At 45.9% G+C, this 27,139-nt stretch overlaps 1 protein-coding gene and 1 long non-coding RNA gene across 2 annotated transcripts in view; one reads left to right on the top strand and one right to left on the bottom strand.

Annotated features, from left to right (window-relative positions):
* LOC135968244 (uncharacterized) overlaps positions 1–9,730 on the bottom strand; it is a 41,382-nt gene extending 31,652 nt beyond the window's left edge. Inside the window, exons 1-2 of the long non-coding RNA XR_010582860.2 lie at positions 9,569–9,730; positions 9,398–9,473 (exon numbers count right to left, since the gene is read on the bottom strand). This is a non-coding gene — a long non-coding RNA (uncharacterized lncRNA). The remainder of the gene's footprint in view (positions 1–9,397; positions 9,474–9,568) is intronic.
* SLC14A2 (solute carrier family 14 member 2) overlaps positions 1–27,139 on the top strand; it is a 195,875-nt gene that overhangs the window by 114,547 nt on the left and 54,189 nt on the right. The window contains exons 2-4 of the mRNA XM_015439931.4: positions 22,187–22,370; positions 23,244–23,424; positions 24,530–24,719. Of these exons, the coding sequence (XP_015295417.3) occupies positions 22,221–22,370; positions 23,244–23,424; positions 24,530–24,719 (521 nt within the window). The 5' untranslated portion in view covers positions 22,187–22,220. The remainder of the gene's footprint in view (positions 1–22,186; positions 22,371–23,243; positions 23,425–24,529; positions 24,720–27,139) is intronic.

The following is a 27,139-nucleotide window of genomic DNA, read 5'->3' as shown; positions in this document are numbered from 1 at the left end:
CTGAACTGTGGTGACTTACACTTCCTTGGACAAGATTGCAAGCATTTTCTTTGGTCTTATCCAGGAAGCATCTGCTTAGGCAGGACTGGCTGAAAGATCTAAATGGTCAGAGCCTTTGGCATTGGCCATTCTGTCTGGTGAGGGCATGTGCAGCTATACATGATGCCCAGGGGTCTCCTTCTTTCTGGGATCCAAGTCCCACTCTAGGAGTACTCATTCACTGCCCAGATTAAGCCAAAAATATGCAAACTCCACCCAGACCTTCAGTTCTAAACCTCAAAGAAGCTTATTTCATAAAATATCAAAAGGCCATGGATGAGCCATACAATGGTAAATAGATATGAAAGTTAAAGGAGACAGTGTGTGTGAAGTGCCCAGCACAGTATTTAGTACACAATAGGTGTTCAACTAATGTCAGTCCTTAATGAAAATTTCATCTCTCTTGAAGAGGATTAGTGAGCAGGGTGATTTGCCACTCATTCCTTACAGAGATTGGAGGATATCTGCCCTGGAGAGGGAGAGTATGAGGGCATTGGATACCCTGTGAAGGTGGAGGAAGATCTAAAAAGGAATTTGAAGCAGGGCAAGGAGGCAGGAGCAAGGATTATAGAAAACTGAAAAGCCACTTGACCTGTGTGGCTTTTCCATGGATGAGCTCTGGCCTCACCCCAAGGATAGAGGTAACATAGGGGTCTTTGATGTGATGTGAAAAATACTTTCACCCCACACTCATTTCAGCTGCTCTATCCTCTGCAGAGACTTAAAACATGACCATGATGGGGCAGAGAAGTTGGTCTTTCCTTGAGAAACTCAGGCCCTTGCAAGAGATCAGAAGACACAAAATTTCACTCAGACTCTTTCGAAGAATTCTCCTCTTTTTGTGTCTTAAGGCCAAACGCCTTCTGCTTCCTCATGGTAAAATGCAGACACTTGTGTGCTTTCTCCAAAGCAAAAATTGGTTGACACTCCCCACTGATGGATTCAAACATTTTGACTGAACTCATTCAAATTCCCATCAGTTTAGCCAATTGATGTCATCTCAAATATCTGTCAGCACAACCAGCCAAGTCGATTAGACACCTGGTCTTTTTAGTTAGCTAACTTGTTATTTCCAAAAACAAAAATAAAAAATCAAGATAAAAATAACCCATCAATTTAGTTAGCAACTGACTGATAGATTCTATCAAAAAAGTATATTTTGTCAAACAACTTTGATTTTTTTTTTTTCACTGAATCTACTGAGTCAATCAGTTGTTGGGATGGGGTGGTATTGAGCAGATGTGTCAGCTTGCTGAACAAGCAGGGAGGGGAACATCACAAATGAGTCATCACAAAGATTCAATCAGAATGACCACTGCTCAATCATTCAAAACAGTGAGAAATGGAATCCTGATAAGTGTATAACAGGTGATCCCCAATCACAGCAGTTTTGTGCTTTGAAGAAAATTTTTCTATTCTTTCTAGAAATTTGTTCTTCCTGTCTCTTGTTGGTCCATAATTGATAAGAACATGGGTGTGATTTCCGAGAGAATGGTCTGATCTTTGTCCTAGATTAACCACTGACAGTCAACAAGCAGATGACAGAGTCACTGAAAACTGGGAGTTCGCTGTATTTATTGGGGTCTCTTGAATAGTGTATTACATTGAATTATTCTGAAAGATGTGAGTTCTACCCAAGACCAGAGGGTGATGATAAATTCAGTGATGTAGTTTCTAGGGTTACAATCAGGGTATTTATTTGTCAAAACTGAAACCATTATAACTAGCCTTTTCCACTCTCCTCCCTCTACCTTTACTCTTTTTCAACCCTCAGCTCTCATCCTCTCTCATACAGCCCCTCCAGGATGCCCAGAACCCGAACACTGTGCCAGAGCTCTCCCAGTGGTGGAATCATCTAAAAGACTAAGTCACCCTAAAGAGTCATTGACTTGATGTGCTAACTCTTACTAGGGGTGCTTGTTTTTGAAAAGAAGATACCTGAAGTGGTCTATGCTTACCCCAAAGGAGTGAGCCACTAATGGTATAATTTCAGATGCCAGGTAACTGGAGAGGGTCTAAGAGTCAGAAGACATGCTTTTAACAAAACCATGTATTTGAAGAACAATCTTACTTAGAGAACCAGAACATGTTTGCTTTCAAATGTCTTCATGCATAATTAGGTGGCTCACTTTTGTTGGATTCAAATTTTCCATCAGTCAGATTTTCTCCTGGTCATAGACACTTCTGCAGCAGGAATAAGTTGATTATTTATTACTAGTCACTCGCACCTATAATTCACTTTTCCAATATTTCTCTGTTGCCTATACAGTGCCATTGTGTCAATCCCCATGGTTTATTAACTGAGTTTTGATGGCTGGGGTAAACAAATTACTTCAAGAATGAATATGATGCAAAAAAGTCATTTCTCACTGGGTTCTAAATGATGAAATTGGTGTGAGATCCAATTAATCCTAATGTCAGGAAGCCATTCACCATCATGTGGAGGCATGTTACCATAGCCCATCCTAGCAGCAACATAACTTTGTATGGTACATAATATTTACCATTTTAAAATTCTAAGTAAATATCTGACAATATCTAGATCAAATGATTTTGCAGTTAAAATACTCCAAATCATGCAGTCTACTCCTTTAAAACCCATTGAAAACACAGTGCAGAGAAACAACCCTGCTTTATAAATGCATCAGGAACATCGGTAACCAACGGGTCCACATTCTTATGTTACATCAGAAGATACGTATGGGGTCTAGTGAAACTCTGCATAGTCATAACCAAGCATGTGCCTACTTCAGTGGTCTCGAAATTTCTTTACTGTGCAATTCCATTAAAAATATATTTTTGGGCAGTCACCCCCAATATGTTTGTTTAAATATAAATTACATCTACATCAGCTAATATGTCAAGGCAAAATACACACTTAGGTGTGGGTCATCTTTAATGACAATGAATGTAAATCCTTGTTTAAAGTAGACTTCACAGTTTTGGAGGGCCTGTTCTCATCGTGGTTGATTAGATTATCATTGTCTTTACTTTACAACATAGATGGTGATGAGCTCATAATCAGAACGAAGGAAGCAATAGCCCTACCACTTTTGTATGAATTATTTGGGCTTCCATTAGTCTTCTTTGCAAGAGTCTGATTAATCTGAGTATCAATTTTGTGTACATCCTTCTGCACAATGAGGCTTCCACTCTTCCCCACAGTGATCATCATCATAATACAATATTGATAACCAATAGGAAGCACTAATCCAGGCAATCTGGCTCCAGAGCCTGCACGAGCAACCACCAACATCTTCACTTTGCAATGCTGATCTTCACGCACAGTAGACAAGGACCACATGTGACAGGTAACAACTTGAAAGACAATCCTAACCAGGCTAGTAAAGCTTAATTTCCTTCTTAACCTTTGAATAAAAATATACATAAAAGTTCTAATATTTTCTACCCATGCCCTGATGGACTGTCTCATGTACCCCTCAGGGCAAACTCCCCACTTTGGGGACCACTGGTTTTAGTTCACCTTAAAATACAACCCCCTCTGGAGAAGAGGGTGAAGATGCCCACTGAGACAAATAAGACTTTAAGTTCTGCCAGGAGTTTTGACCTCCCAGGGGCACCAGGAAGCATTAAAGAGTCTTAAATGAGAGGTGATGGGATTCAGTGATAAGATGATTATTCTGGTTGCTGTAAGAAGAATGGACTGTGGAGGATGCACAGATAACAGAAGAAATAATAATGGTCTGAGTTAAGGTTGCAGCCTTGAAACTGGAGAGAAGTGGGCAGAATCACAAAATTTTAAAGATTTGGTTATTAATTAAACTTGACCAAGGTTAAACAGCTGGTAGGCAGCAGAGCTAAATTTAGATCCCAGGTCTCCTCACTCCCAACGCAATGATTTTTCTTCTGATTTGCCATGTCAGAGAACACCTGGTCCCTCCATTTTATCCTCTCCCAGAAAGATAAGTTATCAGGAGCGTAGCATGGAACAGCAGCCTGCAGTCTCCAGAAGGGTGATGAAGGAAGGCTACAGGAGAGGAAATGCACCGCCTTTTCCAGATACATTTATCTTTGCAGGATCCATGAGACCACTACATGAAAATCTGTTTTCTGGGTATTGAGTTCCATATTGAAATAACACATTTCCCACTGACAACAAACAGAAACTCCAAGTAACTATTCAAGTCCAGGCTTTAATAAAAACCATAACCATCCAGCTGGAGGGGGGAAGGTGATGAGGAAGTATCAAGTTGGGGAAAGGAGAAACAGCCCCTTTCAATCACTCCCACCAGGGAACCCTCATCTCTCCTGGGCTGTTTGAAATCCTTACTCCTTTATGCTAAAAAGTTACCTCCTCCAAAGATTCCTTTCTAATTATTCCATCCCTCCCCTCCTCTCCACTGCCCCAATCTCATATAACACTATCTGGTTCCTTTCTTATGGAATCTATCAGTCACAGTTCAGCATAGGAACCACTGTATTCCAGGAATCAGTCAGTCACAATCACGACGCCACTGTAGCTATTGCTTCTCAAACCCCATAAAGCTGGTGGCTGAGCACTGAATGGCAAGATAACCTCATATGCCCATGATCTTACTTACTTTCATCAGAAAATAGCCAAAAAGAGCAGGAAAGAATCTTTTGTTTCACTCTCACCTTCTAAATTTTACCTAAATGCCTAAAATTGACAAATTTAAAAAAAAAAAAAAAAAAACTGGCTGCAAGGAATGCTAAGAAATCTAATTTTTAGTTATCTAGCCTCTTGGGTATAGTAAGGTACACTGTGAGGAGGATTGAGCAAGCCAGACTCAGGTTCTACCACAGGAATTTTCCACATAATACATCCTATGTTGTTTTTATGTGTCTGATCATCCCTCAGTTCCTGGAGGGCAGGAATCATGTATTTCCCATCCTCAAGACTACAGACATTGCGAATGAGAGGTTCTTGCTAAGGTTGGACAAATAATTAAATGATGGAGCACTTCGACTGTTTTAATATTTTCTTACTTTGCTTTCTGATTTTTTTTTTCATGCATTTGAGTGTTGTCTCTGCATTCAATCTCTCTGAAGGCAATGTTGGTTAAGTACTTCTTGGGTATGTCCCCAAGGGGTAGCCAGAGGGCTTGGTATGTACAATTCTTCAATTAATGGGTTGTGTCTTCAAAACCAATCCCCAGTCAGGGTTTTATCCCCAAGAGACGTTTATGCCCCATGAGACTCAACCAATGGGAAACTAATTTCCTGCAAAATTGTGAAACCAACTGTGCAATTTTTTTGCACATCTTTCTAACATGGTCTGTCATCCCATTTTGTCAGCAGACTACCTCCAGATTTATAGGCAAGTGCCCTCTACACTATTCTACATGGTTGCTAGGAGGATTAAATAACACAGGTACCAGTACCTACCACATAGTAGGTACTCAGCAAATATTAGTTACTTCCTTTCACCAAGAACCTTTTCCTCCATAAAAAGCATACCTTTTTTGGGTTCCTGCTAGAAGACCAGCTAATTCTGATTCTTAAAGAGCCGTTAATGGCTAATGTATTAGTTATCTATCAAGGTGTGACAAGTTGCCCAAACTTAGCAACATAAAATGATAAATATGTATTATCTTCTTAATGTCTCTGGAATTAAGGAATCAGGAGGAGCATAACTGGGTTTTTCTGGCTGAGGCTCTCTAATGAGACTGCTGTCAGGATGTCAGTCAGGGCTGCTGTCACCTGAAGGCTTGACTGGGGCTGGAGGATCCACTCTCAAAGTTGCTCCCTTACATGACGGGCAAGTTGATGACAAGAGCTCTCAGTTCCCCTGTAAGGAACTCCATAAGGCTGCTTGTGTGTTGTCATAACATGGCAGCAGTTTTCCCCAGAGCAAGTGACCCAAGAGTGCCTCTCAGTCCTTGAAACAACCGAAAGATTCTCTCCAATGCCTCCATTCTCTATTCCTACCCTACAGTGGGAACGGCTACGACCCTATTCCTGGGCATTAACAGTTACTTTCTGGTTTCTGTTAGAGCATGATGAGTTTTTTCTTGTTCACTGTTGAATCCCCTGTGACTGGTACATAATAGGTGCTCACCAAACACTTTTGAATGAATACTATCTGGTACAGGATGTGCTATAGAGAAATTGGTGCTTTAGAAAGATTAACCTTCCTATTTACTTCAGCAGATCCACTCTCATTAAATCCCTGATGGTTGGAGTCTTTAGCACTTGTGAACAACCCCAGAAAAGATGGGAAGGAGGTGAAAACTGACACTTGTTAACACCTACTATATACCACGCAGTACACTGGGCCCTCTGTGTGTTGCCTCACAAGGCAGTTCTCACCATCCCTGCCTCATGGATAAGGAGGATTCTGTGTCCAACATGGCTCTGGAGTAAGTAGAAGAGCTGCAATTTGGCTGTGCTCCTGGGTCCATGCTCTTTTTGTTCCACCCGCTGTGACTGTCCCAGTGGGTTTTGCTCATCAACACTCACCCTCCTTTTAGAAAACATATCTTCAGAGATTTCACAACAAGCTCAATTTACTTTCCAGTGATGTCCAGACAAATTCCATCTTTTCAGAGTTTTGGCTGTTTAAATATAGCCAACTTATCTGTCCCATTACCTCAGTCAAGCTTCAGAGGAGTCAGACAACAAGCATCTTGGCAAATGCCTTCCAGCCACTTCCAGCATGCTCATATCCCTTAACGCTCAACTAATGCAACTCTAAGTAGCTTCTTTGGGAAGTAGCTTCTTTGGGAATATAATGAAAGCTCATTTGGTTAGGCGTGAGGGGGGCATGGAATAAAACTAGAATTTGCAAAGTTGTTTCTTCATGCCAGGTCCCCTCTGCACTTCCTCCTTGGGTAGCTGGTCCACAGGATGTCTATTTCAAAGTCCAGCTGGTTTTCCAGGAGCCACAAGGCAAATGGAAAAGAAGAGCCCCAATGTTGCTTCTCAAGGAAGATTGTTGCTTCATCCTACACAAGATTCGTGGAGGAAGGAAGGGAGGAGGGGAAGAAGCCCCATCAGGGAGTCTTTGGCAGCTCGCAGGCTGTTGCCCCTTTCAGAGTAGGGACAAATGGCTCAGGAGCATCCATTTTTCTCCCTGTCTCCCTGCTCCATCTCCTCTTTAGGCTTGTTTGGCTTCCTTCTTGGCACATCCCTTCCCGCCATCACACCCACTGCTCCTTCACTGTGGCTTCATTTTCTCTTCTCTCCTCCTTTACCCCATTTTCTCCTTATTCTCCTTCCTTTTTTTCTTGCATCTATCTAAAATTTTACAGTCCTTTCACTCTTTCCTTCCTTTGTGCCAATCACAACTATGTTTCTCTTCTCACTAACTCCACAAAATGTCCCTTTCCACTCCAGGTGGGGCTTTTTATGTCTTTTCTTCTTTGGTAATGCAGAATCATTATTCAACTACTTATGGTTTTTACTAGAGCTCTCCACTAAGGCATCCACCACTCACTGCCAGCATTCCTCATTGGAGTTTATAGCAAGACTCCATGAGGGTGCCACAAGTAAAGCCTCCTAAGTTTGGTTCACCTCAACCTAAGTCCAGAGGGCCCATGCTTCTGTTCCCGTCACGGTTGGGCAAATCAATAACCCGTCCGTCTCTCCTCTCTATCCTCTTGTGTGGGTTTACAAAGCAAAGGTGAGCATTTCATTTAGCTATTTCAATAGCTGAGTAAGACTCCATTTCCAAAGGTGATACACTTTTATTTCTGAAATTGTATACCACCTATAACTAGATTCCTCAGGAGCATGCCATTGCTACGACCCTGAGCAGGTTGCATAGGAAGCAGCGATTTAAATTCCACTGGCCAAGACACAAGCTGAAAAAGACTGGGGTGCTTGCCACTTCCTTTCATCTGGAGATGCAGGATGCAAATGGCATTTAATTAAAGTCATAAATCTAGTTTTTGTTGAGTTGGTTTTGCTGTTGCTAAATCTAATCTGATTTTGCTTGCTTACTGAATGCTTTGACCACTAAGCAAAAATTGTAAAAGAAATGAAGATAGTTTCCAGTCCCTCCCCCACCATCCCTTCTCCCTTCTTATAGCTGTCTGCACCCCAGTACTGCCCCATTACACCCCTGAGAAGCCTGTGTGCAGACCTGAGCACAGGAATCACCTAAGGTATTATTCAAAATACAGATTCTGTTATGGGGGTGGGGCTGAGAGCCTGCATTTCTAACAAGCTCCCAAGTGAAGCTGATGCTGAACCCCCACTCACCTGGAGTAGCAAAGGCATAAAATATATGCAGAAAGAGCATAGACACAAAGATCTAGGTCAGGGGTTCTCAATCCTGGCTGAACATTACCATTACCTAGGGAGCTTTTAAAAATTCCAGTGCCCGGGTTACACCAATTAAGTCAGAATCTCTGGGGAAGCGACCCAGTCATCAGCATTTTTTAAAGCTCCCTAGATAAAGATGACTGTGTGCTGTCAAGGTTGAGGATCTCAGCTCTCAGGGCTTCAAGGAAAGAGTGTTCACATCCAGCTGAAAGGGAGGGGGAAGGCATTCTAGAAACAAGGCTGTAACTGAACTAAAAGGAACCCGTGTCTCATGGTAGGTTTCAGCTCTTGTCAATAGACCAGCAGGAGGCATATGTTGGAAATGGTACACTTTGCAAAGCTCTGTAATTCCATCACTGCATGGAATTCCAGACTGGCCTAGTGTGGCCACACACATCCATTGATGGTCTTCTTTCACCTAGAGGTTTGTTTTGCTCTAACCCTGGTCTTCCCCAACACCCATAGATCACCAATGAGGTGACAGCATCATCACCTACTACCTTGTCAGTTTTCCACCAACTCAGGATAAAAGCATGACTTAGGGTCTTCTTGTACAGAAAATGTGTGCTGAAAGCCAGTTTTAAAGGACTGTTGGTTTACTGCCTGCGATGACCCTAAAACACATTTTGCCATGATGAGAAACACCACGTAAGGCACAGAGGATGGGCACACCCAGGTGCTGCACGAGAAGAACTCAGCCATGGCGGGCCCATCAGCTGGTGCTTAAGAAGACCTGAGATTCAACACCAGCCCATTAAGCATTTTCCCTGCCCTCACCAAACACCAGCCTCCTCCCATTCCAAACACCCCCATTCTGACTGCAAGTTATCCTTTTCCGCACCAGGAATACCTTTAATAGTCATCTGACTCTGAGCTTTACCTGAATAAGAAGCTCTTGGGACAGCACCTGATGGGATCCATCCTGATTTCCACCCCCTCCCAGGGACAGCCCTTCCTCTTGACTCCAAAGCCATGTTGTTCTTAGAAAATAAACATCTGTGCAGGAAAAGGGGATCAAGGTTCTGTTGAAAAGGAAGAAGGTAGCTCAAGGGCCTAAAGGACATGCCACACTGAGCCCTTACAGAGGTCAAGTGCAGAAGTGCATCCTCACCAAAAGGAAGGAGAAGGTCTACATGCCAGCCCAGCTTGCACACAGGAAGACCCAGCTTCACACCATGGCCCAGCACCTGAAAGGAGATGTGTGTTTGTACACATTGAATCCAAAGACAAAAAGCTTAAGCTACATAAGGCCCAGCTCCAGGGAGAAGAATCAAGGACTCACATGCCCACAGTCACTGGATGAGGGAGAGAACCTTAGGGAAGAGTCCGGGGCCCAACACAAGTAGGTTGGGAATGCTGTTGAGCAAAGCAGGCTGAGACAGTCTTAGCTCCTGTGTCAACTCACTGTGTGGCCCATGTGGCAGGTACCCTCACATCTCTGACCCTGCAAAACAAGAAGAACAGCACCATCTATAGCTTACCCCCTATCATGAGATTGATTGAGGAAATAAATGCAGTTTGAGGAAGGAAAGTGTTTTGTAACATATAAAATACCATGTGCATGGTGACTTCAAACAGTACAGAATTTGTAAAGTTCATAGTCTGCAATCTTCAGTGAATACTTCACTCATTCATCAAATATTTATTGAGCACCTATTGTGTGCAAGATGCTATACTTCAAGAAAACAAGGAAATTGTCCATAAGGGGCTCCCATCTGTCTCCTAGAGATGAGACATATACATAAACAGCAATGACAGATAGCTGAGGCCTGGAAAAGGAAAGATGAAGAGCTCTCAAGTAGTTGTTGCTGCTCCCAGCCTCCATTTACAGGTGTTTACTCAGAGATCTTCCAGCCCAAGGTCATCAGAGAAAACTGCCCAGAGCTCAGTGGGAAAGAGCAAGGATGGCTCACACTCTGTGGGCTGGCAAGTCAAGCAAATCAGCTGGTCAGAATATTATGTGCCCATGACATTCCAATATGGCAAGTTTAACTTCTCAGACCATGCAGAATAGCATTTAAACTCCTTACCCATCTCTCTACTGCCTGAATCCACTTTTGGTTGGGCTTCTTGGACATTAGCCCTGAAGATGCTCAGCCACATGAATACATCACTCACAGCACAAGCATGAACAATTAAAATCACTAACGTTTATTAGCTACTTAATATGTGCTAGGCACTGCACTAAGCAACTTGCATGCATTATTTCTTCTAAAACAATCTTATGAGGTAGGCACTATTATTGTCCTTACCTCACAGATGGGATGAGAAAACCAAGACACAGAGAGGTTGTGGGGCTTCCCCAAGGATGCACAGCTAAGTAGGTGGGTGGCATGGTTTGGCTCTGTGTCCCCACCCAAATATCATTTGGAATTTTAATCTTCATATTCCCCATGTGTCAAAGGCGGACCCAGTGGGAGGTGATTGGATCATGGGGGCAGTTTCCCTATGCTGTTCTCATGATAGTGAGTGAGTTTTCACAAGATCTGATAGTTTTATAAGTGTTTGGCAAGTTCCTCCTTCTCACACACTCTCTCTCTCCTGTCGCTATGTGACAAGGTCCAAGTTTCCTTCCCCTTCTCCTTCTGCCATGACTGTAAGTTTCCTGAGGCCTCCCCAGCCATGTGGAACTGTGAGTCAATTAAACCTCTTTCATTTATAAATTATGCAGTCTTTGGCAGTTTTTTATAGCAGTATGAAAACATACTAATACAGTAAATTGGTACCAAGGTAGAGGAACACTGCTATAAAGACATTTGAAAATGTGGAAGCAAGTTGGGAACTGAGTAACAGGCAGAGATTGGAACAGTTTGGAGAGCTCAGAACATAGAAAGATGTGGGAAAGTTTGGAACTTCCTAAAGACTTGTTGAATGATTTTGACCAAAATGCTGATAGTGATATGGACAATGAAGTCCAGGCAGAGGTGGTCTCAACTGGAGATGAGGAACTTGTTGGGAACTAGAGTAAAGGTCACTCTTGCTATGCTTTAGCAAAGAAACTGGTGGCATTTTGCCATTTCCCTAGAGATCTGTGAAATTTTGAACTTGAGAGAGATGATTTAGGGTATCTGGCAGAAGAAATTTCTAAGGAGCAAAGCATTCAAGAGGTGACCTTGGTGCTCTTAAAAGGATTCAATTTTATGCATTCACAAAGAGATGGTTTGAAATTGGAACTTACATTTAAAAGAGAAGCAGAGCATAAAAGTTTGGAAAATTTGCAGCCTGACGATGTGATGAGAAAGAAAAACCCATTTTCTGGGGAGAAATTGAAGCCGGCTGCAGATATTTGTCTAAGTAACCAGAAGCCAAATGTTAATTGCCAAGACAATGGGGAAAATTACTCCAGGGCATGTCAGAGACCTTTGCAGCAGCCCCTACCATCCTGGGCCCAGAGGTCTAGGAGGAAAAAAATGGGCTGGCCCAGGGCCCCGCTGCTGCCCTGTGCATTCCAGCCACGGCTAAAAGGGGCCAGTGTACAGTTCAGGCCATTGCTTCAGAGGGTGCAAGCCCCAACCCTTGGCGGCTTCCATGTGGTGTTGAGTCTGCAGCTGCACAGAAGTCAAGAATTGAGGTTTGGAAACCTCCACTTAGATTTCAGAGGATGTATGAAACTCCAGGAGGACCAGGCAAAAGTTTGCTGCAGGGGTAGAGACCTCATAGAGAACCTCTGCTATGGCAGTGCAGAAAGGAAATGTGAGGTTGGAGCCCCCACACAGAGTGCCCACTGGAGCACTGCCTAGTGGAGCTGTGAGAAGAGGACCATCGTCTTCCAGACCCCAGAATGGTAAATCCACTGACAGCTTGCCCCGTGCACCTGGAAAAGCCACACACACCCAACACCAGCCTGTGAAAGCAGCAGGAGGGGAGCTGTACCCTGCAAAGCCACAGAAGCAGAGCTGCCTGAGTCTATGGGAGCCTACCTCTTGCATCAGCATGACCTGGATGTGAGACATGGAGTCAAAGGAGATTATTTTTGAGATTTAAGATTTAATGACTGCACCACTGGATTTTGGACTTGCATGGGGCCTGTAGCCCTTTGTTTTGTCCAATTTCTCCCATTTGAAATGGGAGCATTTATCCAATGCCTCCTGCACCCCCATTGTATCTTGGAAGTAACTAACTTGCTTTTTCTTTTTTTTTTTTTTTTTTTTGAGACAGAGTTTGCTCTGTCACCCAGACTGGAGTACATTGGCACTATCTTGGCTCACTGTAACCTCCACCTCCCGGGTTCAAGAGATTCTTCTGCCTCAGCCTTCCAGTAGCTGGGACTACAGGTGTGTGCCACCACACCCTGCTAATTTTTGTATTTTTAGCAGAGACAGGGTTTCACCACATTGACCAGGCTGGTCTCGAACTTCTGACGTCAAGTGATCCACCCAACTCGGCCTCCCAAAGTGCTGGGATTACAGGCGTGGGCCACCGCACCCGGCCATTTGCTTTTGATTGTACAGGCTCATAGGTGGAAGGGACTTGCCTTGCCTCAGACGAAACTTTGGACTTTGACTTTCAAGTTAATGCTGGAATGAGTTAAGACTTTGGGGGACTGTTGCTAAGGCACGATTGTGTTTTGAAATGTATAAAGAACATGAGATCTGGGAGGGGCCGGGGCAGAATGATATGGTTTGGCTCTGTGTCCGCACCTGAATATCATCTCAAATTGTAATTCCAATAATCCCCACATGTTGAGGGCAGGACCCAGGGCAAGGTGACTGGATCATGGGAGCGGTTTCCCCCATGCTGTTCTCGTGACAGTGAGTGAGTTCTCACAAGATCTGATGGTTTTATAAGTGTTTGGCAAGTTCCTGCTCCACACAATCTCTCTCTCCTGCCGCCATTTGAGAAGGTCCAAGTTTGCTTCCCCTTCGCCTTCCGCCATGACTGTAAGTTTCTTGAGGCCTCCTCAGCAATGTGGAAGTGTAAGTCAATTAAATTTCTTTCTTTTTTTTTTTTTTTTAAATAAATCACCCAGTCTCAGGTAGTTCTTTATAGCAGTATGAGAATGGACTATTACAGTGGGGGAGCCAAGATTTGAATCCGGGTATTCTGTCTCTACTGTACCACCACTATCTAATAACACTAAAATTAACTACCCAGAGCAACCTCGGGGCAGCTCATGTGTATGTAAGTATGTGTGCATGTGTGTGTGTGTGTCTGTGTAGGGGTATATATGTGTGTGTGTGTAAGAAAGGGAGAGAGACTACTGCATTGTGAATTAGTCCGCCACACAAGCCAGAGCAGAGATCACCATGCTCATAAGAGGCCAGGAAGGCGCCATGGCCATGGTAGGGCTGGGTGTGTGAGCAGGATGTGTGTGAGTAAAGCAGATCAATATTCATGCATGCAGAACTGAACTGGAGGTAGCTGTGGGACCTGAGGAGGCCGCCTGCCCAGAACAGTGGCACATGCTGCAGAGAAGCTGAAAATTGTCTCGGGCACAGGTGGAGCATTCCTGGGTAGAACTGTGGGAGATTGAGAATGTTGCTATCTTCAGAGCTTCTTAACTTCTCCCCCTAAGTAGCCTCAACTGATGGGGAGAATTGACACATTACCCCTAGGTAGTAGGAGGGCACAGCCTGCAGCAGCCACCTGCAGACTCTACATTTCTTCCCTTTATATTTTATTTTAATAATATAAAGAGTTGCATTTGACTCTTTTATAAGCCATGTTTGCTTAAATATGCAACTATTATTCTATATTAGTTCATATCAAGCCCAATCAGCATTCCAGAAAACCGTGCTTCTCTGTGCCCTGAGCATTGACTACCCTGGCTCAGAGTTTCATGCCCAGTTCCAGGAGCGAAGGACTCAGACATGGAGCACCTCAGAAGGTTTTTGAGCAGTGGCACGACCAAGTCATGTTTTAAGATAATTTACCCATCTCCAGTGGCAAGCTGGAGAAAAACTGGGGAGCCCGAAGTGAGGGAAGTCAGCTAGAAGGTGACCTGCATTGGGGAGGGCCTGGCTCAAAGGGAGATAATGGGCTGATCCAGACTGAGAGCTCTGAAGGAGAACTTGATGGCTGAGTAATTGCAATTGATGGAATGCAAGAGGCAATAAATTGCCATTTATTCATGGGATGAGAGGGCTCAATATGTGGAACACTGAAGGGTCACCCCACTTTAGAAGTGTCACATAAGGGCCAGGCACAGTGGCTCACATCTGTAATCCTAGCACTTTGGAAGGCCAAGGTGGGCAGATTGCCTGAGCTCAGGAGTTTGAGACCAGCCTGGGCAACCATCTCTACTAAAATACAAAAAATTAGCCAGGCATGGCAGCGTGCACCTGTAGTCCCAGCTACTCAGGAGGCTGAGGCAGGAGAATTACTTGAACCCAGGAGATGGAGGTTGAGATTGCGCCACTGCACTCTAGCCCACGCAACAGTGGAGACTCCATTTCCCCAAAAAAAAAAAAAAAAAAAAAAAAAAAAAAAAAAAAACAGTCACATAAGAAGAGTGTGGTGATCTATAAGATTCTTCCAAACACAAGCTAGGGAGGAGCGTCAAAAGAGGTCAAGTGGTCGCCTCTCCCCCACCTCATCTCACAGTCACTGCAGGCTCCTCAGAGCTTTTCTGCTGGAGGCCAGAATTCCCCTGCCAGGCTCTGGTTGGATTCTCAGCTGCAGAACCCCAGCCCTGGCCCTGCAGCAGAAACCAGAAAGATAAAGCCCCTGGCCCACTGGCCACCAGCCATCTCTAACCCCAGCCAGTCCTCAGAAGACCCAGAGGAGGTGGTGCTGCCTCTGACTTCTGCCCCACCCAGCCTGACCCGCTGGCCCCAGTGAGTCAGTCTCCTCTCAGCCCAGATCAGACTTACTAAGTTGGAGCTGCCAAGAAAACTCTAAGCCACCCCTAATAAAAGCCGGCACTCAGCCAGTCTCTTATACAACCCAGCCCTGAGCAAGGCACCTCTCAGCCAGCTACTGGACTGTTTACCTGCCCTGTACTCCTAGTGCCCAGGTGTCTCCTGGATTCCTCCCCTCCCTGATCTCCCTGGGGTGTGATGCACCAGTCCAGGGGCCTCATCTGTTCCCATTCTGGCAACCTGACCAAACATCCACCTAGCCCCACACACCTGATTTTTCACCTTCAGAGTCTACCAACTCAGGGATGAATGAAGCCAGTGCTCCCGGGGACCCAGCCTGACTCACTCAGCAAAGTCCTTTCAGAATGATGCTGTCACTGAGATCCTGGTGGCAAGATGGCAGAGAGTCTGGGGGCTGTGTTTGGTGAGCCAGACTGAAGAACAATCAAGTAGACTGCCCTAGAAAAATGAAGGCTTAGGATCAACCTCTGAAGTGCTCGTAAGTGGGAAAAGGAGTCCCTAAATCCTGTGCAGGCGTCATGGACAGAACTGGAAACAGCAAGGAGAAAAAGTCCCAGGCACTTGATGTCAGCTCCACAGATACAAGGGTTTCTAGTAAGCAGGGCCGTTCTCAACAAGAACAACCTGCCTCAGGGGAAAGGGACCCCAGCCGGGAGAAGCTAGGTATCCAGAGGTGTTAGAGAATGGATTCCTTCATCATTTGAGAGAGGGCAAAGAACATCCCTCTTGGTTCTAAGGTCGTAGAAATTTATGGAAACTCTCCTTGCATCAACTGCAAGGTCTTAGGCAAAATATATCAATCCAACTAATATTCTGGAGAACTTGCTAATCACTTTTACTTCTCCAGAGCTGCCGTGGCCTCAATAACTCAGTTGGTTAGAAGACGAAGTAAGGCCAGGCACGGTGGCCCAGCACTTTGGGAGGCCAAGGCCGGTGGATTACCTGAGGTCAGTAGTTCAGGACCAGCCTGGCCAACATGATAAAACCTTGTCTCTACAAAAAAATACAAAAATTAGCCAGGCTGGTGGTGGGCACCTGTAATCCCAGCTACTTGGGAGGCTGAGACAGGAGAATTGCTTGAACCTGGGAGGAGGAGGTTGCAGTGAGCCGAGATCACACCATTGCACTCCAGGCTGAGTAACAAGAGCGAAAGTCTGTCTCAAAAAGAAAAAAAGAAGTAAATGGGGCCATTTGAGATTCATCCCCAGATGACCAGGGGACTGGTATACTTAAACCCAAGAGACCAGGGATAGGGAGAGAGCTTCGACTCTGCACTAATTCACACCAACAATTGAAGAAATCCCTTTGAGCATGGGCCCCTTCCCTCCCAGGGCAGCAGAAGCATGAGAAACAGCCACAGCCCCTTTTCACTGGGCATGCGCGTGTTTCTGCAATTCCACTGGAGACGGATGGTCTTTAGGAGAAAATAATCAGGAGAAGAATTTCAAAATTAGTATAACAGAGCAGGAGCCACATTTTTTGTAACCATTGGAAGAATTTGGGTCCAAACCTAGACACTAAGGACTCCTCACAGTCTGATTCTGACACCCTAGTTTTGTCTTTCATTGCCTGCTGACATCTCTCCCAAGCTGCAGTAGGGTCCGTGCTGGAACTTGCTGGCCCAAACCATGTATTTTCTCAGGCATTTCTCTGGAGTGTGCTCCTCTTTCTTGCCTGCTCAGCCAAGTCCTGACATGGAAACTGAGCCCAGTCTCCCCAGGGCTGGGAGGGCAGGGCAGCCGCTCTGTGCTCTCTGCACCGCCCCCTTGCCCTCTGCCCTCCCTTGTGCCTCCCGCTCAGGACACAGTGCCTGCTCACTGCTCCTCCTGGCCACTCGAATGTGAGCCCTTTGCAGGCAAGGCCTGGACCTTCCAGCTGTGATCCCTCCAAGGTAGCTCACAGGCGTACGGTAGATATTCAACAAGGAGGGTTCTTACAAAGAGGATGGAGGAGCCGGTCTGTTTTGGGAGCCCCTTGCCAGACATTTGAGGCCTGATTTTTGGAGAGACGTGAGACTGATCCAAACAGCCCTCTCTGTCCATATTTCTGAAGGAAAAGAGGAGGTGTGGGCAGCCAAGGAGAGTCCGAGCGCGCCAAGCAGATCATTATGTGTTCTTGGAAGCAGGTTTAATGGACTGGCGCTGAGCTGAGTTGGGAACGGGCTGAGGCCCTCAGCCGGGACGTGGCTCGGGCAGGGATTTCACATCCAGTTCTAACAAGTGGCGACGCCTTATGGAAACTTTTGAAAGCTATTCTGTTTCAGACCAGCCAGCTTGTACTTCATCTGGCTGCTCTCACCCTCTCTCCCTTCAATTTGGGAGCACGAGAAGAGGGGAAAGTAAAATCACTAAGCTCCTACTATGTGCCAGGAACCAAATCAGCAATTTCACTGTCCTGAGAAGCCTACGTTGACCTTCGGAGACATGGAGGCCCATGCAACCCGGAGTGGCAGAGCAGGGAGGCAGGAGCAGACCCCCCTCACAGCCCGTGCTCCTTCCGCGTGCGGCGACCTGCTCTCCACAGGGCCATTGGTGCTGCATGTCTCGCCCCTACCCCAAAGCCAAAATTCCCCATTGTAACAGGATAAACATTCCCGTGGCAAAGGAATGCTGTATTCCCTACAGGAGATGCAAGGCCCTGTTCCTGTAGAGGATACGTAGGCTTGATAAACACAACACTGGGCTGAGGCCCTAGACCCAGGCGCTCGAGGGCCAGCCACTCGGCTGTGCAAGGCCCAGCCAGGCAGACAGAGTAATGGAGAGTGCGGCGGGGAATTGGGTCTAACCTTGACTCTGCAGCAAGCTGCTCATTTTCTGGGTCCTGCAAATGTCACAATGAGGTGAGCTTACTCTGGAAAATGCAGACAGCAACATACACATGAGAAACAATTCCTATTTTGCTTTTCGAGGACTTGATTTATCTGTAAATGAGAATATTGTCTGCATGCAGAAGGGACTCAAAGGTGAAGTACCTTTTTGGAGAGTACCCTAGAAAGAACTTCCCTTGTGCAATAGTAATAATAAAGGGATTTTTAGGTGTAAGGCTTTCTGCTGGGTGGTATAAATGCAGAAATTAAGGTAATCGCCCCTGATCTTAAAGGGGTTATAAAGTAGACACATTTTTTCATCAAAAGAAGTATAAAAATCTTTAAATTCTTATGGTTAGAAAATAATTTCTGAGTATACCCATTCTCAACTCCTACCTGGACACTTCAGCCCCACCACTTAAAAGAACATTATATTTCCTTGATTATATGATGTATATTATTGTCATATTTTAACATTTCTAAAATCAAGATGCATCTTGCAATTATGAATGGAAGCATTTTCTTCTTTATGATACCTAATTAGTGATCAATCTGACAGCTGATAACATCTTAGATTCCATGAAATATGTTTAGGAAAAACCTTTATCATTACCACTTTTCGGCTAGACTTTTAATAGATTTCATAGCCACTGAATTTAACACAAGGCCTTTCCGGAACATTTCTAGTTTATCCAGTTGTATGGTGTCATGCAGATTCTGTGTCTAGATATCTGATTGCCCCTGCTTACTTTTTCTATGGTTGGCTTGGAGGGAAATTTTTACCAAGGGCCAGGGATGCTGTATCACCTCTTGGCCACCAGAGGGAGAGAGCGCATTGGAGAGGAACAAGTTCTCGGGCTTGTCGGATTTCAACGTCTCCTAAACCTTTCTGGCATGCCCCCTCTATGGCAGTGTGCCCACCCCTTACGGAAACCCTACCTACAGGGTCAGAATACAACGAAAGGCCTCCATTCCGGAGTGATGGCAGCATCAGGGTTAGTTAGACCTGAATGACATTTGCAGACCTACACAAAAATTCACAATGGTCTAATGAGCTCCTCCTAGGAATGAGAACGGTGCTAGACATGACAGGGGGTTCTGCCTGCAGAAAATGCATGGCTGGTGGGTGGCCCCGCACTGTTCTGAAACCACTGGAGACTCCTGAGATCCACAGGGATTTGTAAAGTTATCCAGAGAAGTGTTCCCTATCTAGCAGTCACCAGTAGCCTTGCTCACAATCCCTTCCTCCCCACTCCCTCTCTTCCTTCCATATTTATTTATTGAACCCTTACTACATGCCAGGCACTGTGCTAGGAGCTGGGGATGCAGCAATAGACAGAACAGAGGAGGCCACCATCCTCATGAAATTTAAGTTCTGATGGGGAGATAGAAACCATACAAATATACAAACCTCCCATGAGAGTATGTGACAGGAGAACATGGTGGGTGGATCTGCGAGGGTTTGTTTAGCAAGTGATCATTGAGACAAAGTCTGGCAGAAGTGTAGGGGTTGATCAGGAAGAGTGAGGGAAAGGTCTTCAAGCCAATGAACCAGCACTTGCAGAGACCCTGAGGTGAAAAGTGTTCAACACCTTACAAGCACTAAAAGGAGGCCAGCATGGGGCCAGGAGTCATGGAGCTGGAAAGCAAGGGACTCACTAAAGCACAGTGGGAGCTCAGAGCCTTGCACACCCTGTCAAAGAGGTGGTTTTCCATCTGAAACCATGATGGGCTTTAAGCAGAGATCCAACATGAGTGGATTTGAATATTAATATGGCACCTCTTCCCTGCAGGGCATGGCTTGGAGGAGAAACCTGGGAAAAAGTAGGGATATCCAAATGAAAGTCATTGAAGATGTGGTTAGAGGTGACAGTGGCTAACTGGTGACCATGAACGTGAAGGTATATTTTTTAGAGACAGAATTGTTGACTTTAGAAAGTAAGGAGAAGGGAGCATTAAGTGTGACTCCTGAGTTTTCTGAAGGAACAGCTTGGAAGGGGGAGACAGCTTTTCCTAGGGTGGTCACCTGTGAGGGAGGATAGGATTTGGGAAGGCAACATTATGAGTTGTTTTGGCAAATTAAGGTACTTGGAGCATCTATATGCAAGTGTAAAGTAGACAACTAAATCTATTAATCCAGTGCTCAAAACTGGGCTGGAAATGTGAGATTTGAGGGTCATCGGCATGGAGATGGAATACGAAGCCATGCTGAGGGCTGACATCACCTGGGTAGGAGCACCAGGGCTGAGAAGAGGGCCCGGAACAGGGGTCTGCAAAATGCTCCTGTTACATGAAGAAGAGCCTCCAAAGACAGTGTGAAGGAGCAACCAGAGAGGGGATCAGGAATAAAGGCCAAAGAGTGTGTCAAAGAGGGTGAACAACTCTCAGAACACCGCCGAGCAGCCTGGTGGGATGGGGACTGAAAGTGGACTTGCCATGGAGGCCCTAGAGACCACAGCAAAGGCAGCCATAGCAGAAAGCAGACTGAGCTGGACTATAGAGAGAAAAGGGAAGCACCCAGTGTTCACCTGAGGACAGCAATCCAACTTACAGTGAAAGCAATCTACTCAGTTATTACCCTTGTTCTCTAGCCATGTTCAGTTGTTTGGTGAAAGTATGGAAAAGTTAGACATTTGGGTTTATCCTGGCTGGAATTTTACCATACAAGCATGAAGGAGGGAGACAGGAGCAAGAGAGTTGGAGGAAGTAACATAAGGGGGCATGAAGTTAAGTTGGTCAAGGAGGGAAGGGAAGACAAGGGGCTGTGGGAGCTGAAGGGCTGTCAGAGGGGTCATCTGAGCAGGTGAGCCAAAGGTACAAGAGGAAGTGGCCAGAGGAGAGATCTGACTTTTGAGATTTCCAGTGTGTGTGATATTAAGCCCATGCTGGGACTGTGGAAATCGGCTGTTGAAAAGGCGAGGTGAAAAGGTCCACTGGAGATGAGAAGGACAAGGATCTAAGAAACCAGAGAATAGGATGATGAGTTATCTGCCTAGATATTGAAGCTGCTTAAAGTTCCTGGAAGGGGGATGAAGATGATTGGTAGGAGCACCTCAAGTCTTCATTGAATGAGACAGTGACCAGAGAGTCAATAACACAGCAGTGAGCAGTTGGAGAGGATGGTATGGCCATTTGGGATAAGCCTCAAAGAAGAAGGGTTTCTGCACAAGCAAGGTGAGTGGTGCTCAGAAGAAATTGTGGAGAGTAAGAATTCCTCTCGTTAGGAGCAGAAGAGGTAAAAGCCCAGCGAAATGGAACTAATGCAAAATTAGAAAAGGGACTTTATCCCCTTTTGAAGGGAACCCTGCAATCTTTGAGCAGTGTCTGGAATGATAAGTATATGGAATGGTAGTACCCATGTTAGGGATCTGTGATCCCTGTCCTAAGAGAGACTGTCCTACACTCAAGGGATGCAGCATGGAGCACGGAGCAATGGGGAAAGCTCTAGAGGAGAGGAGACTGCATGCAGGTCCAAAACCACCTCTCAAATAAATAAATAAATAAGATATAACTGAGCTGGAGGAGGCTAAAGAAGAATGGCACAAATGGCTGGATGGGAAGGAGAGAGTACAGCACTACCAAGGGGAAGCCAGACAAAACCAGGAAACTGAGGACCTTAGGCAAAGGATGTTCCAAAAGCAAGTCATGGCATAAGCCCTAACCCTGGTGGTACAGGGACAGGAGCCCCATGAAGGGAAGCTCCTTCAGCTGGGATGCACACAGCTTGCAGAAGAATAGACCAGTGTTTCCTACTGTTCCTGGGGAAAGGAAATAGGGAAGGGACTGGAAATGGTAGAGAGAAGAAAAGGAAGACAGGAGATCAATTGTAAGCAGTGTAGCCTCCATGGCAATTCAGAAGTAGTTTCTCTTAGACACTCCCCACCTCCAATCAGTACTGGATCTGTGTATACGTATCAAGGGGAAAATACATGTACCACTAACTACCACAATAGGATGGCACAACAGGCAATATGAGAGGCGGAGAAAAAACACTCAGTGATCGAGAGAAAAAGAGAGACTTCCATTCTAACTCAGTGGTCAGGGATATCTTCATCGACCAAATGGACATTCTTCTGGACTCGGAAGAATGGGAGGATTTTGAAAGGTAATGAGGTAGAAAAATGGCCTCAACTCTTTCTGGCAGCAAAGCTGCAGATCCCACATGTGTCACCGTCCAACCCCCAGGACAGACCTGAGGTCTGAGACCAGCCTCAGCCAAGTCCCTCTGGGCCCCGTCCTGACTCACTAGCTCTTTCCCTTTCCTTCCGTCTAGTCCATTGATAAAAAAGCAGCTGTGCCCTGAAGGAATGTCTGACCCCCACAGCAGCCCTCTCCTGCCAGAGCCACTTTCCAGCAGATACAAACTCTACGAGGCAGAGTTTACCAGCCCGAGCTGGCCCTCGACATCCCCGGATACTCACCCAGCTCTGCCCCTCCTGGAAATGCCTGAAGAAAAGGTGAGGAGGGTTCCTCCTAGCATGTTTCCTGGGAGGGAGGGGATAGGAAAAGGGCATTAAAAGATGCCGCTTTCCTGCCTTCCCAAAGAACTTAGCACACTGAGAAAGTGCCACTGTCAGTACATGGTGACACCCATGGTGGGTCCTACCTGGCCTTAGATAGTGTGGTTTTGTGAGACATGATTTTAAGGACAAGTACAGAATACAGGCACTCACTCACCAGTCTTCCAACCAGTCTCCAAAATCTTTCCCCTTAAACCTGCTCCCTGAACTACCCTACTGTCTCCAAATGGAAGGCCTTTGTTGAAACGCAGGCCATTAGCATCCTCGGTGGTAGCACAGAGGTAGACTGGCTGGCCACTGCTGCAGTGGAGAGGGACTCAAGACTGCTGGGATGGCCTTCCAGAGCTGTCCTGATGTGCAGTAAGGAGGTCCCATGTCTTTACTCCTCACTACTTTGAAATCACTACTTTGAAATTATCACTATTGGATCTGCTGTGCATACATGTATATCATAATTTTTAGTATGATCATCACTGTATTTCAGTATAATTGGTTTGGTTTGCAGTCCTATTATCTGATATTTGCAATTACAAACATTATTCTGAAAAGAAGCTCATGGGCTTCATTAAACTGCCAAAAGGGACCCATGGCACGAAGTGAAGAAATCCTGCTGTGAAGAAGGTGCATGGTCCCGGGAAGAGCAGGCTTGTACAGGGTGCTCTATGCAGCCGCCGACAATGGGCATGTGTTTCACCCTTTGTCTCATGATCCTTTATTTTTATCAAAAAAACTGCCACTACCCTCTATCCCCAAATGTCTCTGGTCTCAGAAAGCTGTATCATTTGATGTCTTGTTGGTTTCTCCTAAAAGGATCTCCGGTCTTCCAATGAAGATAGCCACATTGTGAAGATTGAAAAGCCCAATGAAAGGAGTAAAAGGAAAGAAGACGGGGTGGCCCATCGGGACTCAGCAGGCCAAAGGGGCATCAGGCTCTGCAAAGCAGTGGGCTACCTCACGGGTGACATGAAGGAGTACAGGATCTGGCTGAAAGGTAGGAAAATACCCTGGGCAGAGGCAGCCAGACCAGGCCAGGCCGGGGAGACAACCCTCTCTCCGGTTTAGTCCAAAGCTGGTCCCTCACTCATTCACCCTCACCCTGGGTGGATTCACCCAGGACTGGACCTCACCCAGGGCTGGAGTCCACAGCTGGGGGTACTTCAGCCCTAAGCTGACTCCAAGGGGATATGATATACCCTACTGGCGTGGAATTCTCATGGTTTCAGAATTAAATGCATTGATCTTAGTTCTTTGCAAATTGCTCGTTCCTATGTGAAATAGATACAGGACAACCATATTAGCAACAGATAAGCCATTTCCCAAGCTAGTTAACTGATCATTCCTTCACTCGATTCACTTGTTGCACAGCCATTTATTAGGTGCCTATTATGTGCCAAGAAAATGTTGGCTTCATCCTTCCCAAAGCTTCAGGATTGTTTCCTTTTAACTTCTTCTCGAACTAAACACTGAAAGGAACACCACACTCTTCCACTCCCACTAGCCCCGACACCTGCACAAGTTGTCCTGGAAACCAAACCAGCAAACGAGGCAGAATGTATGCCCCTCTCCTATACCTGGCCTCCTCCAGGCCCTGACTCAGTACTGATTTTCACAGTTGGGCTGCGACAATTTCTTCCCCAGTGTCTTTTCTTCAGGCTACTTTTTTTGCTTCTCAGATACCAGCCCTCAACTGAGTCATCCAGCACTACAGAAAAAAGAATTTCCTACCCCCCACCCCCAACCTTCCAAAACCCTTTCTTTTGGACCAATAAATTTCCCTTGAAAAAAAAAGAACCTCCCAGAGCTTCTTTTCCAACCAAGCCAATGGCTGGAACAGCGTTAAATTAGTCTCAGCACGGTGCCTCTGGCTATATGGCAAAACCTACCACCCACTGCAGAATGATTGCTGGGCCACTGAGAGATGTGGGCTGGGCACCAGGCTCCCCTCTACCCCCACCCCTCCATCCCCACGCCTGGCCTGGCTGAATGGGAAGTGTCCTGGCTTACACATCCCTGTTTTCCTTTGTTGCCACGCCAACCAGCAGCTCAGCACAGCAGCCCAAGCTGGACCTGCTGATGGCTCGCTCTCTCTCTTTCAGACAAGCACCCTGCCCTCCAGTTCATAGACTGGGTCCTGAGAGGGACTGCTCAGGTGATGTTCGTCAACAATCCTCTCAGCGGCCTCATCATCTTCATAGGGCTACTGATCCAGAATCCCTGGTGGACAATCACTGGGGCCCTGGGGACAGTGGTCTCAACCTTAACAGCTCTCGCCTTGGGCCAAGACAGGTGGGTCCCTCTCTATAGGGATTTTAGCAAGATGCGTGGGACAGAAAGTAGAGAGGTGTTTACTTGAGTAATCAGCCAACCTGACCCTCCCAGACAGCCAAAGTCTCCTGAGTATCAACTTTAAGCAGGTCACTGATGGTCCTTGCAGAATTACACTGCTCCTGCTCACAGCATGTGACAGTGTCAACATTCACTTGACTGTGGAGACTTCTGCAAACACTGTCTCAGAGGGAGGTGCAGAGGAATAGCTAAGCTGTTCTTCCCTCACAGAGCCTACCATCTAGTTGAAGGAGACAGGATTAATAGGCAATGAATGTCTCAGAATAATACGGTACAGTATGTGATTGAGTTCAGAGAAGACAGACATCACCAAGTGCTGGGGAGATTAGAGAGGCTACTTCCTAGCTATAAAGGTTTGATATGGGGGACTGGAGAGAAGGCAAGGAGAGGGGAGGACAGTGTGGGAAGGGGCTCTGAGGAAGGGAAGCAAACAGGGCCAGCAGGAGGCATAGATACAGATGTGGAAGAAGCTGGCCTCGCACTGGCTGTGCAAAGTCAAGTAACAACAACAAGGGCCAGGCACGGTGGCTCATGCCTATAATCTTAGCACTTTGGGAAGCTTAAAGCAGGCAGATCACTTGAGGCCAGGAGTTTGAGGCCAGCCTGGCCAACATAGTGAAACCCCATCTCTACTACAAATACAAAAATTAGCTGTGTGTGGTGGCACATGCCTGTATTCCTAGCTATGCAGAAGGCTGAGGATCTCTTGAACCTGGGAGGTGGAGGTTGCAGTGAGCCAACATCGTGCCACTGCACTCCAGCCTGGGTGACAGAGCAAGACTCTTTTTCAAAAAAAAAAAAAAAAGTAAGAAAAGAAAAGAAAAAATAAAAAAGAACAATAACAATTCACATTTTGTAGAACTTGACCACTTCCTCAGACTTTGCCGTATATTATTCCAGTGGTTCCCAAACTTTCCTGATGGTCAGAATCACTTAAGGTGGTTGTTAAATAGTTTCAGGCTGGGCACAGTGGTTCACACCTGTAACCCCAGCACTTTGGGAGACCTAGGCGGGAGGATCACAAGGTCAAGAGATTGAGACCATTCTGGCCAACATGGTGAAACCCCGTCTCTACTAAAAGTACAAAAATTAGCTGGGCATGGTGGCACATGCCTGTAGTCCCAGCTACTTGGGAGGCTGAGGCAGGAGAATCGCTTGAACCCAGGAGGCTGAGTTTGCAGTGAGCCGAGATTGCGCCACAACACTCCAGCCTGGTGACAGAGCGAGACTCTGTCTCAAAAAAAAAAAAAAAAGAAAGAAATAGTTTCAGTCCACCCCTCCCCTTCCTCTCATAGCTATGCCAATTCAGTGGATCAGGGAGTGTGTACTTTTAAACAAGGTCCTCCTGGATGCTTCTGATGCTTGGGAAACACTGGATTATCCCCTATCTTAGTGTTTTTCAATTTGGGGATCACCAACCCATTTCCAGATCATGAATTAATTGTCAGCAGCATCTTTTAAAGTTAAAACAATAGCATAAAATAAAACTGATGAGAGTAGTCTATATATGGTAATGGTAAATATTATTTGGTGAAATTTTTGTTTATGTTGGGGATGTGTGTGTGGGAGGGAGGGAGAGAAAGAAAGAAAGTGAAAGCTAAGTCATAATATAAAATGCATTTCTTACAGTGGGTTTCTCTCAAAAAAAAAAAAAACTAAGAAGCACTGTCATATCTTGTTAGCTGTGACTCTTACCACCATTCACAAGGCACAGTGAAGGCAACAGAGTCCACATCTTGCACGTGGGGAAAAGGAGACTGGAAGCGGAGAGATACCTACCAAAGGTGCCACAGCCAATGGGTGGCAGGACTTAGGCTTGGAGGCATGACCTGCATCTTCTGGGCTCAAGGTCATGCTGTCCCCATCATGGTACCTGTGAGGACAACATGGCCAGAGGCCCATTGGTAAACCCAAAGTAATCAGAGCTGGATGTGTTGTAACCAACGTCAGGCCCAGCTGACGTTCCTCATTCCACTGAGACAAACCCGTGAGTCCGCCTGGCCCTGAGGAGAAGTTGCTCATGCACCTCTAGGGTGGCCTTGGAGGACCACTCCGATTCTAGCATGCTAGGAGGCCATTCGAGGTCAGATGGATGAGGGGCTGAATTCTTCTGAGTGCAGATCTGGTGGGTGAGATTAAAAATGGGCTCCAGCCAGGATCTTGTGTCTGCTTTGGTTAGTGGGCCTCCTATTCCTTGTTCCCAAGTACCTGTCAACCATGGGCAGCTGGCATAGAACTGGGACCCTGGCAGATCAGCCCATGCCTCACTGCTTCATCACTGTGTGCTGAAATTTACCTGGGGTGAACTCTGTGCAGCCCACTGCCTTCTTAGCTGTGTGTCTCAGGCAAGCACTTCCCCC

This window comes from Macaca fascicularis, chromosome 18, assembly GCF_037993035.2.
Source record: "Macaca fascicularis isolate 582-1 chromosome 18, T2T-MFA8v1.1".
Classification (NCBI taxonomy): domain Eukaryota; kingdom Metazoa; phylum Chordata; class Mammalia; order Primates; family Cercopithecidae; genus Macaca; species Macaca fascicularis.
Note: the sequence above shows the minus strand (reverse complement) of the source record. Positions and strands in the feature narration are given on the sequence as shown.